Genomic DNA, 13037 nt, shown 5'->3' on the forward strand with positions numbered 1-13037 from the left:
TCTCCTTATTCAGGTCCCCTCTAAGTCCTCGTCTTACCTTGCCGTCACGGGTTCTTCCGTCCCTTTGGCCATGAACACTTGCACAGCTGAATGGCTAGTGCTTTGGAAATTCCACCAAGTCCTGCACACGAAACTGCGACTGAACACCCTGGGAATGTCGACCAGTGTAATGAGCGTCGGATGCAACACAGTAATGTGAGACCGGTGACAGCGCGGGACGGCGGATCGGCGCGCCCGCTTCCCGCCACCGCGCGCTTTCTGACACACCACCGCCCGTCTCTCTCACGCGCACACGCAAAGTGTCTGTCCCGGCGAGGCGAAAACCGACCGGACGCAAAGGAACGCGTCCACATTACAGCGAGGTGGCGGCGCCGGCACTCGGCGGCGCGGCTACTCCGGGTCGTTCTTGTCCTTTTTCTTGCTCTTCTTGCTGTTGCGCGTGTGTCGGTGAGAGGGGCTGCGCGAGCGGCTCCGGTGCCGACGGGATCGCTCGCGACTGCGACTCCGGGAGCGCCGGCGGTGGTGGCGACTGCTGTCGACAGAAGAAGGAAGACCGTGTCACTGAGGTCACCGTATCGGAGGACACGGGTTAGTTCACAACGGGTCTCTGGTGTCACCTTATCGGGGGACACATCGGGAGTAAAGGGACACGTTCCTGGCTGATTGCTGTTCGTCAGATATCGGGCTGTCCGATATTTATGTTCGTTACCGCAAGATTGCTGACCAGGCTTGCAACCTGTTAGGGAACTGTTTCAACGTGAACGAGCTATTACGATTCCGTGTTCGTGCCTGCTTAACGACCACTAATTATTCCACCCAGGCAGTTTTCAATTAAAAAGTCTTCAACCGTCCTGAGGCCAGACCCAAGATGCGTGTTCGCTTGAGGCATTAGTCATAGGCATTCACTGCAGGGCTTCTGCGTCGGGAAAGTTCCGTCACAGCCGGCGCGAGACCATCAATTGACCAGCGACTATACGCGATCGCGATATAAACATGTGTATTTTAACAACGCGGATAAATGCCATCGTAACAACAAGAGTACGCAGATATATAAGTAGCGTAGGAAAACGGATATAATATTAATATAACAGCCTATTACACATGCAAAAACGTCAACATTTGTTCGGCATAAAGATCATATTAACTTTCACGAAAGACAACAATAATCTAGCGCAGTCGCTGCCATTGAAGGCCTCGGCTGGCTGTGACGCGTCCGCGGCCGGCCGGCCGGCCGGCGGACCTACCTGTCCCGCTCTCGGTCGCGGTCGCGCTCTCTCTCCCTCTCGCGCTCTCGCTCGCGCTCCCGGTCGCGCTCTCGGTCCCGCTCTCTGTCTCGGTCTCTGTCGCGCGGCGGTCCCTGTTCGGGACTCCAGGCCTCGCTGCGACTGCCGCTCGGTGTGTACTGCTCCCGCTCGCGGTCCAGGCTCTCCTGGGACGGTGTCATGGTGCCCGGCGGCAGCAGCGGCTCAGGTACTGGCAGCGGAGCGGGCACCGGCGGCGGCGGCAGGCCCGGCGCGCCCGCCGGCCACGCCTGCGGCGGAGAGACAGCACGGGTCAGATACGGCCACGAAAATCGAGGGACCAGACAGGAGACTGTACCTAAGACGCAGCGCCAGAGCGCTGTACCACAGGGATAGTGATTATAGGACACATACTAGGTCGGGGAACAGCTGCACTTAAGGGACAACCATAATGGTGGTGTTCGAACGCGAACAGAAACATCTTGACAGAATCTTGGTTGCTACAATAATGTCACATTTGCACCTAGTCTAAATAATTTACCATCGAACATGATATATAGCGTGACGCGTGCCATAAAACGCGCCCTCTCCCTGTCTTCCTCTCAAAGGAAAGCCCTCGTCCTTCCCCTCTGTTACTGCGCTCCCATGCTCACCTGAGGATGCGGTGGCGGCGCGCCGCCCCATGCCGGAGCGCTGCGTCCGTAGCCGGGTGGATCATAGAAGGGCGGCGGCGGCGCAGGAGGCTGGCTGAACCCGAAGCCAGGTGGCGGCGCCGCGTACCCGGGTACCGGCGGCGCCATGGGCGGGGGCAGCGAGTAATTGGCCGCCGGCTGTCGGCACGGAACACACCGGGTTAGTGGGGGAGAGCGGGAAGCACCGAAGCAGTTCGATCAGCGTAAACAAAGAATGAGCAGAGAAACTAGCGTCGATGAAAATGAAACGTCAACGAAAAATGACACGACGATATATTGTGAGCTCGGTCATCAAAATTGTCTCAAAGTACGCTCAAAATGCATCGCTGTACAACAGCTGTTGTCGCACTTCGACTAATGACAGCGGCGATACCTAACGCAGTCAGGGCGCCTGTAGATCCCAAACATTACCAAGTCTGGCACGACTCGTGCTGGAAATGAGGCGTCTTTCTGGTCCCTGCGTTTCATTCTCCGAGTAGGTTAACCCCGTATAGCGCTTAGCCTTTCGGGACCCGCAAAAAGCCGCGGTTGTTTTCGCCACTCGGCCCATTCGAGATGCAAAGTTGATAGTCACACGAAGTTTATTTGGGGCCTCTGAATTTGCTACTTCGAAATTAATCGATTCTACAAAACCTTTTCAGTTAATCTATATGCATACACTTAACAGTAACTCCGGACTAGGCTGATTTGGCTGGCCCTAAATAAGCTTCGTGTGATCTCTTTGCATCTCGACTATGGCGAGCTGCGCAAACAACCGCAACCCTGAGTGGGTCTTGAAAGGCTAAACACTGAACAGGGTTAACCCACCCGGAGAATAAAACGCCGGGACCAGAAAAAGGCATTATTTCCAACGCTGCCCGCACGAGTCTCCTTAGAACCTGTCGTGCTCAGCCTAGCCCCTTCCCATTCAGCCACGCACTAAACTAAGGCCCCGGCCGACCGCTGAGGCCACCCCACTGACCGCCGGCGCGGCCGGGTCGCCGCCGGCCGCCCCCTCGAAGCCCCGCCGGCTCGGTGCCGAGGCGCCGATCACATCGATGGTCCCAGAGTTGTTGAACCGACGCGCTGACTGCGGGGCCGCCTTGGAGGTGTGACGCTCCACGTTGACAGATGTCTGGAACGGCTGCGGGTGGACGGGCGACGGACGGTTAGGCAGGGTTGGGGAGCGGAGAAACATGATGGCCTCGCCCACGCGTCCAAATGGGACTGGCAGCGCAGCTGACGGAAACTGACGCTATGAAAACCACGAGAGACAAGCGAGTCACCATTTAGTTGTGCTGTTTGTCCATCAACTTCCACTCAATGCATAAAACTAAGAAAACATTAAAACAGCAAACATTAAAACTCAAATCTCTGGGGGACAGGGACTCACCTTCACGGGAAGGTTAGCGATACCGACGCCCGACTCGTTGAGTCGCATCCGTTTCTGGCGCTCACAATAAGCTCGCCATGTGTCCTCCGTAAACCCGTAGTTGAAATAATCTGAGACAAGACGGGGGCGGCGGATACGAGTCAAGTACAAATGTGAAAAACGTCAATATCGCGATCAAATTCGATAAAATAACAGAAACAACACTCATACTCACACACACACTCACACGCTCAGGCACTTCAGTCACGCCTACCTGTGATGTCAGCTCCTGGCTTTCGCCATGGCTTGTCCTCCAGTGAGTCTAAGTTGAACTCCTGGGCCGGCACGCCGTTTATCGTTCCCACAGACTCAAACTCGTTGATGGCAAAGTTACCCTGGTTCTGCGGATACAGTGGAAGGGCCAATCAGAAGCCCTGGTTGGACACGTAAACATATCAGCACTAGGATGTCATCCAGGCAACGAGGAGCTGCCGCCCAAACCTTCATCCTACATTACAGACGCCAGCTCAGCTGTGGATCAATGGCGTCCGCCGTCCATCTCTTATTTGTATCTGCTGAGTAAAGGTACATGACTAGGACCCTGGCCAGCAGGCACCGCAGGGCGTCCCGACCGCCCAGGCGGGTCCGCTCACCTTGGCCTTATCGGCGCTGGCGGGCGTGCCGAACTGAGACGAGCCCTTGCCGATCTTGAAGCCGGAGTAGGTCGAAGGCGCCGCGATGTCGCGAATCACCACATTGACATCATCGTCGCTGTCGTCGTCAATGTCCTCTGTCGAGCGGGACGGAACAGTCACAGCCACAGACGCAAGAGCACTGCAGCGGCGGCAGAGATGGACCAGAGCGACCTGCCTGTAGCTTATACAGGACATAATATGGAGTATGGATCTTATTTTATAATGCAAGATGTAACAAATGATAGAGCATGAAAGGTTCATGCAGAACAGCACAGACATCGTCATGAAAGCTGCCCCTAACAAATAGCTGGACCGTTCCTGACTATATTAGATGCTGTCCCTTGCACCACGTCCCAACAGCCCCGCCCTTGCGCCCTGCAGCGGCGCGTCTCCGTACCTAGCATGGCGTCAGCCGCGTCGCCGTCCTTGCCGCCGGCGCCGTCCCCGGCCGCCGGCCGCTCTCCGTCGGCTCCGGCCGGCCCGTCGCCGTCCTCGTGGATCTCGAGCTTGCCCTCCTCGCCGTCTGTGTTGATCGAGTCGTCCAGGCCGCTCTGGCCGGCCTCCTTACTCTGGAACAGGGGAGGCACAGTAAACGGTGTCAAACAACCCACAGCACAGCCGGCCGGGAATTACATACAGCTCACTCACATGGCAAACAATGTGCAGCGAAATGGTACAATCCAGCAATAAGCATCAACCACAATCCCATCTATTCCCACAGCACATAATGTCGATCGTCGACCCTGCATCCCCAAACCATTCAAACTTTGAAAGACATAGGTACCTGGCTGATAGACTCAAAGTCACTGAACTTGTCATCAGTGTCATCTGCTGGTGCGTCAGTCATGGTAGCATCTTCCGGCGGAGGTGGGTTGGTGCTGCTGTACAGCCACTGGTCCTCACTGTCCTCGGCCGACATGGTGGCTGCCATGACAGCAGGCTCCGCTCAAAGCCTGGTTGTAAAAATGCATCAGAAAACTACTTCAACACTACCAAAGACAAAACAATAAAATGCATGACTGGCTTTCAGTGATAACATACATAACATACATGTATAACACCAGGGCTGCGGAGTCGATGGATTTACGGCGACTCCGACTCCGACTCCGACTCCGGCTTTCAAAAACCAACTCCGACTCCGACTCCGGGCAGAAAAGTCGACTCCGATCGACTCCAACTCCCGACTCCGACTCCGCACAGCTGGCAGGGCTGCGGAGTCGACAGATTTTCGGTGACTCCGACTCCGACTCCGGTTTCCAATATCGACTCCGACTCCGACTCCGGTCACAACTGTCGACTCCGACCGACTCCGACTCCGACTCCGACTCCGCAGCCCTGTATAACACTGTTCTAAACCCTAAAATATATCATCCAAAAAGTACTAAGTATTATTAGTATTCTTATAATATATGACAATTGCAAGTAAAAGATTCCCCAAACCCGGCCACAGCTTGTATATATAAATAGGTTGGAAGGTTTTGGGTATGTAGGTTCTAGGTTGAACTTGTAGGCTAGTAAGTAGGTAAGGTTAGGTCAGGTGAGATAATACTAAATGTTTTTTACCGGCTTCACCAAACGGACTTTATCTACACATATATCATTGGTTTCTCAGCCTATATTGATATGATAAAAATATCATGGCAATGCATCCTAATATATATCGAAGGCAGTTGCACAGATGACATGAATAACATGATTTGTGTTATCTATGCCAGTTGCAATTAACTCCAACAAGCTTCTGATCTGAATGATTTCATTCTCCGAGACCAGGCTGAAAATGAGAGCTTTAACATTTGTGAAGGAAGAAAATGTCTTAAAAAGGATTAGGAGAATCAGGCAATATGCGTTGTATTTCATGACTTCATTGAAATTCAGCATATTAAGAATAAAAAGTAACAAAAGTGCTCTTAGGGTTAGGTGAAGCAAAAATTCAACATGAAAATCCTTGGAAATGACTTGTACTGGACTTCGACTGCATGTTATTAAAGGGACCCTCCCACCTTAACATTAGATTTGAGTTGAGATAGCCAAAATGGGGTCCCTGGCTCACAATTACCGGTTTCGGCACTCACAACATCGAGAAATGCCTTAAATCGGAAATATTGAATTTCAAAATTGCAGCATTTTGATTCAGAGGGGCTAATGCATAGGAATACCCCTCTGAATGTGTGACGTCAGCGCAGATATCTAACGATTTTTAAATGTTTGACTAAAACGTTTTGTAGCACGCGGTGGTATATGCTGCTTTGCGCGCAACAAGTGCCGCACTTTCAGCTGCCAAACTATTGCTTCCAAATAAAGTCGCTAGGAACAGCGGAGATCCCAAAAAGTAAACAAAAGTAAAAGTCTAATATCTTGAAAACCGGTGAATATTTTTCGGTGAAATTTGGTAGATATTCGTTTTCGCTCTTTCTGAACCGAGCGACATCACTTTCATGCCAATTCATAAACCTTTTTGAAGGTGGGAGGGTCCCTTTAATGTGTTGCATTAATGTGCTATTAATGTGTTATTATTAAAGCGTGTTATTAATGTGTTGTATAGTGTATTGTATTATTATATTGTGACTAACTTGCCTGTAATGGTAATGAAATGAAAAGCATGCATATGCGATCAGTGGCGGATCCAGGGGGGGGGGGGGGGCAAAATGGGCATTAGCCCCTCCCAAACGGCATAATTTTAACATTACGCCTATGGACGAGGCATGGAAAGAATCGATAAATTGTTATGGTTCCCCCCCCCCAAAAAAAAAACTCTGAGCTGGATCCGCCACTGGCTATGGATATTGCCATGATCGGTGGTCAGAACAATTGCTCATTTTTTGAAAACATGATATGGACACTGCTAGTTAATTTACCCAAAATCTAACGCTGGTTTATACTATTTTTCTCGATTAAATTAATTTTTAATGTTGAACCCGGCAACGCCAACGTGAAATGATCACTGCGTTAGAAACGCCGCGTCTTTCAAGGATACGACAATGCATTCAATATTTTCCCTAAACTACAGCCATTGTTGATAGTTACGTATATGCACATATGAAACGAATTATTTATCAAACATTATACCACTGAACTCTATAATGCATTATACATACAATGGCCGAAACACGAGAATGAAAATCCCGTGAATTAAAATCCCATCATGCATAATCTACCAATGGGGCTGCAGCCGCCCGCCGGTCCTTTCGACACTCGGTCCACACATGTCCCTGCTCTTTCCACCCCGTTGGGTCAGCTTGAGCTTGGCATGTGATCGCTCGAGGCAGTGGGTCATCGGAGGAGAGAGGCCGTTGTCAGCTAAAGAGGCGGCGCGGGCACGGAACGCCCGGAACGATACGCACAGGTCACGTGCAGAGGTTTTCTGTTTTACCCAAGCTCTGAACTTTTAGCAATAGCTCCCTAGAACGTGTTTTGGTTTCCCCAATCCCCCCCCCCCCCCGCGTTCGATGTCTCTCGGACGACGAAGATTCTACGTCGTCCGGCCAATCACGTTCAAGGTCAGCGGGGGCTCGGCTGCGGTTATGAAACGTGATTGGCCGGGCGGCGTAGAATCTTCTTCGTCCGAGGCCCGAGGGACATCGAACGCAGGGTTCATATGTGCCAGGGCACTGAAGATGTGTGCAACTGACACCAGCAAGCTACAGTTATGATACGAATTTGGCTGGTTGGCAAAACGTGCCAGCTAGCACAAAACGACTCCTGCCTAATGTAGTTACCTACGTGTATTGGCAGTAATAAAAAACATTGGCTATTTTCATCCGCACCATCCGACGCCAAAAACAAGAAAACTTGTCTCGTCCGTACTACTCTAAAGATAAAGTACTCGCTGATGCATGGTCGTCACAAAACACAGCTTTCAGTTATTACAAGTATTATTTATTTTAATGTGACAGAAGATGAAATGAAATATGACGAGGGCTTTCTGGGAAAAAAAATCACTAACGAGACTGAAACCTCGTTCGCACATTTTACATCTTCAGTTGCACAAACACAATGGTCATATATGGATTGATGAATGCAATCTACGCAGATGAGTGTCACCGTTTTCTGTAGAGCATGGCGCAGCTAAGCTGCAGACGGGGGATCAACAAGCCAGCAGCAGCGTGCGGCGGCAGCTCCGGCCGCACGCAGCCGCGTCCCGTCCTCCCCCAGACTAATCAGTCAATGACGAAACCCATCGGCACCCCACCTCCCACCAGGTCCTATGAGGTACACCCAACAGGCGACGGGCACATTCGATGAGCCGCTATGGTACACTCCAAAGTCCACGAGATCAAAGACCCGTGGATCACCCAGCTCTCCGCGTGTGTCGGAAGGTCACGAATCCCTATGATGCCGCAATAGTTCTGCGTTCCCAGCCCTGACGCCGCGCCAACATGCTCCAGTAGACAGGTCACGTGTCGGAGCGCCATAGTTTGATGGTCTTGTCGTTCTCCAGCGCGGCCGACGCGATGATGTTTTCGGTGGGGTGGCAGGCGGTGCAGAGAACCACGTCTGAAACGAAGCCCGTGATAGTCAGAGCGGACGAGATACTCAGCACAAAGATATCCACGCAACGTCGGGGGAAAAAGGTGACGACATCGACTTGCCCTAAACGCTGTTGACGGGAGATGACTGCCTAAACCTGGCGTCATTTGCGTGTGTTTATTGTGAATCTGTCCTTCCGTAGGAAACTCGTGAGCTGCACGTACCGTTGTGTCCCTGCAGTTTCTGGACGACCTCCTTGGTCTGCAGGTTCCAGAGGTAGACCATGTTGTCCTCGGAGCCCGACACGATCCACTGCCCGGGACGGGAGGAGAGTGGCGAGCGTGAGTCTGCGTCCCGCGACCGTCAGCGCCACAACTTGACGGTTTTGGTATGTTAATCACACATTGTCTTGTCCACATGGACAACGAAATTTAGCATACAAATAAAGAAGCTTAATTAACGTAAAAGTTTTATCGTTTACGATTACACGCTTGTTCTACTTTTAACGCCGCATATCACCTACCTTTCCTCCTGTGACGGAGAAGTTGGCGAAAATGCAGTACTTCTCGTTCTTATGGCCGGTGTAGGTCTTCAGGCACTTGCACTTGGCGTAGTCCCATAGTTTGAGCGTGTTGTCCAGCGTGGCGGCCAGGATGTACTTGCCGTTGGGGGAGAACTTGACGAACGATACCGGCGGGTTGTCGTCGTCGATCAGCGTCTTGAGGCACTGGCCAGAGGCCGTGTCCCAGATACGGCTGAGTTCAGAGGCCCGGTAATCAACAGTCAGTTCGTGTGGTCAGACATGGTCAGACAGTCGGCTGATGCTTCAACACGACCAAAGAAACTACGTTAAATTAAACATGAGCTTGAGTGTTGTTTATATTCCTGTGGAATAAAAAGCAAGTCAGAACCAAAGTCTCATCTCTACACCTTGAACATCCCATTGAAAGGAAACCTTGCTGAATGCTGCAGGGGGTTGTTAGCGTACCACCCTCGCAATAACCATGCAAATTTGTGTCGTTCTATAAGTAAGGCGCGACACACGGGATATTGCTATGACATTTGAATAGAAGACACCGGGACGCCCACTCTCGACTGACCAGAGTCCGTCGTAGCTGCTGGAGACGATGAGCGATCCGTCCCGGTTGAAGTGCACGGCCGACACGGGGTCCGAGTGGGCCGGCAGCGTGCGCAGACACTTGCCCGTCTTCACGTCCCAGATCCGCACCGACTCGTCAAACTGGCCGCCAAACCAACTCGTCAAACGGGCGACACAGACGGCACGGGGCGGGCCAGGCAGGCCGAGCAGGCGGTAAAAGACGAGTCGGGGGCCGGATCAACAGATTCCCGAGCGGGGCAGGACGGCGGTTTACGTCGGCCGTGACATAACAGACACACGGTGTAAAGTGGAGGCCAGGTAAATATCATTAAGTGTATGGATGGTAATCAAGATAGTAGTTAAGGGGAATGATGTTTGTGATCGTAATGAACGATCTATAAGTCAGCCTTCATAATTCCCCATCTATATTTGCCGTCAGCCGATCTTACAGCCAGCCGATGCATACATTCGCGTAGTGTATGCTCACTATATACTTACCGAGCCAGATACGATGAGGTTCGACTGCGGGTTGAAGTTGCAACAGAACACGTAGTTGCTGTGACCCTTGAGAGTCTTGAGACACTTGCCCTGGAAACAATGCTAATTCAGAAACGGATGCTCAAAGGGACACGCGCCATACAATATCATTATTTGAGTATGATTGTTTCAGAAGAAAGCTATGAAAATGATGTTTAAGGTTCATGGTTCAGCAAGGACAAAACAACTACTTTGCCAATGCTTGCCCTCTAAACATTGAGTTATCATGTCCTCACATCCTCCACAATCCAACCTTGTCCCTCTTTCTGACCCTGCGAATCGTTCGATTCGAAATGTCCGGCGGTACGACGCTCAGTCATTCTCCTAACAAGCCTCTATGGACCTTTATTGGGCCTCTATGGGCCTTCAACACTTCCCGCTCCCTCCTGTATTTACTGAGCTGAGCTCTCAGGTTTTGAGCTTCTCTTTGAGCGGGTCACGTCATCCCGTGACCCGTGCAGTCGGCGTCTAGCCAACCTAGAATCCGTTGCTTGTCTTCCCACCCTTTTTCTTAACAAAGCACTCTGGCCATGCAGCTTTTACCAATAGTAAAAGCTGTTGTTTACCCTCCCCGTTTACCGAGCTGAGCTCCCAGATTTTGAGCGTCTTGTCGTCGGAGGCGGAGACGAGCAGGCGGCTGTCGACGGCCCAGGCAACGTCCGAGACGCCCAGCTTGTGGCCGGCGATCGTCTTCTCGAACTTGCCGTCGTACGCGCCCCACACCTTGATCAGCTTGTCCGCCGCTGCGCCGCCCCAAATGTACACAGGTCAACAGGTGAAGACCAAACGTTTCATTATCATTCAGCAAAGAAAGTAAGAGCAGAGCAGGTTGGCATTCAAATGAACAAAGCACATGGCTCGCAAGTGAATACTGGTCAATCAAAACAGCAGAGTTTGTTGCTCCAATTGCACATGCACAACTCTTGCATCCCATTCAACATACAGGAGCTGGCCAGCCAGTTGCCATCTGGACTGAACTTGACGGACGAGACTGCCTTGGTGTGACCGGCTAGGGTGAACTTCAAGACATAGTTAGGTTTCTGAAAAACAGGCACCATGAGTTTCAGAACATGATAAGGTTACAAAAGGAATTGTCAGCCACTAGCTGAAAAGAAACTAATGGAACTGCACAATTACACTTCTGCAAGCTAACATCATTGTCATTGTACTTGCATCAAGACAGGGATATATGATCAAAATGTTTCCAATGCTACACTCCAGATGGGCCTGATCAAATAATACAATGTTTTCTAGCTCAGTAATCTGATTTGTCTACCAGCCATGTCTTACCACAGGTTTGGCAGCTGTGCCAGCTGGTGTTGCCGAGGCATTGCTGCCCTGGGATGACGGACCGGCAGGCGTCTTGTTCTCTCCATCTGGTCGCTTGTCCCCACTAGCTTCTGACATGTCTGCCTCCTGATAAACAGAGACTAGTGACAACTGACATCAATAATCACTGAACCATTAACTTCTCAGTGATCATCGACTGCTCCATAAAAAACAAAAGTTAGTTAGGAGCATAAGCTAAATAAAATATTTAGAAGAACAGCGTAACAGCATAATTGATACTATTGCTGAATTTATAAATTAGTGGTAAAGGTGTTGTTCATTTCATATTTGTGATTTTATCAGTGTGCTAGGAAGCTTGCCAGCATTTCTTGATGACAATGGTGAGTTGGGGTTTTAGGGCGCCCAGACTGTGGTTTCGACACGCCCATCCCACATTTCTTGCCTTCTAGTTTTGACTGATGATATTTGCATGGTATGTGCACTTCAAAAATTAGAGGCCAAGAAGTGACAAGTAGCACCAATATCAGTATAAAAAGACAGCAGGATAGGTACTGATAAAAACTGACACAGAACAAGTCTGTCGAACAGTGCCCGAGTTCTATGCATACACGCACTATAAATGGCGGCTCAGCCTGGAAGAGTGCCTGATCAAGACAGGAATCAAGTGGGCCCTGGGCCGCCTTCAATTTGAAATTTTCATCGGCAACTGATCGGTACGTGTTTGATCTCTAATAAAAGGTTTCAAAATAAATACCTAATGAGCACAAACGGCCACAACTACTGCCATAGTGCTTACGCGGCGAACTCTTCAACTTAGCAAGTTGATAGCTGTCAAAATATCCAATAAATGTTTCAAATACTTTTGCAAAAGGAAATAATTATTATATATTATTAATCACCACCTATCCCGCCATCATACACACCGAACTTCAAAAATGCGGACGCCGGTGAAAACAGGGCGCCGGAGGGCATATTAGTCACGTGACATTTGGAGCTTCTCCTGCTCCATGGGCCTTCTATATCCCAAACGTCACGTGTAAATTTAACGAACCTTGATCAAATCGCCCCAGGCGCCCTGTTTTCACCGTCGTCCAAAAATGCGCTCTCCCCCGCAACAAACACAAAATATAAAAAATAAATAAGAATGAAACGCGCCGTAAATGCCGCTGCGCGGTGTGCTACCATATTGCTACCATATGAAGGGGATAGTCTCGAATGGTCGCGTACGCCAATTTCCTGTTACCTGGCGTTGAAGTTCTCTTAAATTTTCTTGAATTTCCCGCAGCTTGCATCGAGATGCCTGTGAACACCAGGCCAAGGCCATCTATTGCACCAGGCCACCCAGACGCAGGCCTGCATAGTGCATAGCTCACAAATACGTTTGCTCTTTTGGTTATAAAGACGGAAGAAAAAACCAAGATTCCTTTACTACTCGAAAAAACCACCGAAGCATCAAACAAATGTTTTTACTTTTTACTGTATTTCAAAAGATACATCATCGGGAACGATGAGCGAAACGTTAGGCGGTTTCAGTGATATGACGTAATGTGCGTATCTACCGATTAACAGATCCATCAGGAGATCCAAAGATGCAGATTCGAAAGGACACAGATTCGCTGTCAATCTGAGCTTGGAATGTGCGTCTATGCATTGTGCTACCATCTA

At 50.3% G+C, this 13037-nt stretch overlaps 2 protein-coding genes across 3 annotated transcripts; both read right to left on the reverse strand.

Annotated features, from left to right (window-relative positions):
• Nucleotides 1–147: 147 nt before the first annotated feature.
• Nucleotides 148–6932, reverse strand: LOC122386543 (pre-mRNA 3'-end-processing factor FIP1-like). Of its 2 annotated transcripts, none has more exons than XM_043375830.1 (10): nucleotides 6835–6932; nucleotides 4764–4932; nucleotides 4377–4548; nucleotides 3938–4074; nucleotides 3559–3685; nucleotides 3306–3415; nucleotides 2895–3056; nucleotides 1895–2071; nucleotides 1245–1531; nucleotides 148–529 (listed from the first exon to the last, which is right to left on the reverse strand). In XM_043375830.1, the coding sequence occupies exons 2-10, from the start codon at nucleotides 4908–4910 to the stop codon at nucleotides 391–393; spliced, it is 1458 nt and encodes a 485-aa protein (XP_043231765.1). In that variant the 5' UTR covers nucleotides 4911–4932; nucleotides 6835–6932; the 3' UTR covers nucleotides 148–390. The 2 variants fall into 2 exon arrangements, with proteins under 2 accessions (XP_043231765.1, XP_043231764.1); XM_043375829.1 differs by having other exon boundaries at nucleotides 149–532.
• A 901-nt stretch (nucleotides 6933–7833) lies between these two features.
• LOC122386544 (WD repeat-containing protein 5) lies at nucleotides 7834–12303 on the reverse strand. Its single transcript, XM_043375831.1, has 9 exons — nucleotides 12272–12303; nucleotides 11373–11498; nucleotides 11026–11122; nucleotides 10662–10825; nucleotides 10044–10133; nucleotides 9547–9686; nucleotides 8970–9201; nucleotides 8671–8758; nucleotides 7834–8473 (listed from the first exon to the last, which is right to left on the reverse strand). The coding sequence occupies exons 2-9, from the start codon at nucleotides 11487–11489 to the stop codon at nucleotides 8373–8375; spliced, it is 1029 nt and encodes a 342-aa protein (XP_043231766.1). The 5' UTR covers nucleotides 11490–11498; nucleotides 12272–12303; the 3' UTR covers nucleotides 7834–8372.
• Nucleotides 12304–13037: the final 734 nt, after the last annotated feature.

Source organism: Amphibalanus amphitrite, unplaced genomic scaffold (genome assembly GCF_019059575.1).
Source record: "Amphibalanus amphitrite isolate SeventyFive unplaced genomic scaffold, NRLGWU_Aamphi_draft 000255F_arrow, whole genome shotgun sequence".
In the NCBI taxonomy this organism is placed as follows: domain Eukaryota; kingdom Metazoa; phylum Arthropoda; class Thecostraca; order Balanomorpha; family Balanidae; genus Amphibalanus; species Amphibalanus amphitrite.

Coding starts and splice junctions, on each gene's coding strand:
- LOC122386543 (XM_043375829.1), bottom strand. CDS start 4,910: ATGGCAGCCACCATGTCGGCCGAGGACAGTGAGGACCAGTGGCTGTAC. Junction 4,549..4,763: donor ACTTTGAGTCTATCAGCCAG/GTACCTATGTCT, acceptor CCCCTGTTCCAG/AGTAAGGAGGCCGGCCAGAG. Junction 1,532..1,894: donor CGCCGCCACCGCATCCTCAG/GTGAGCATGGGA, acceptor TCTCCGCCGCAG/GCGTGGCCGGCGGGCGCGCC.
- LOC122386544 (XM_043375831.1), bottom strand. CDS start 11,489: ATGTCAGAAGCTAGTGGGGACAAGCGACCAGATGGAGAGAACAAGACG. Junction 10,134..10,661: donor AAATCTGGGAGCTCAGCTCG/GTAAACGGGGAG, acceptor CATTGTTTCCAG/GGCAAGTGTCTCAAGACTCT. Junction 8,474..8,670: donor GAAACTGCAGGGACACAACG/GTACGTGCAGCT, acceptor GCTTCGTTTCAG/ACGTGGTTCTCTGCACCGCC.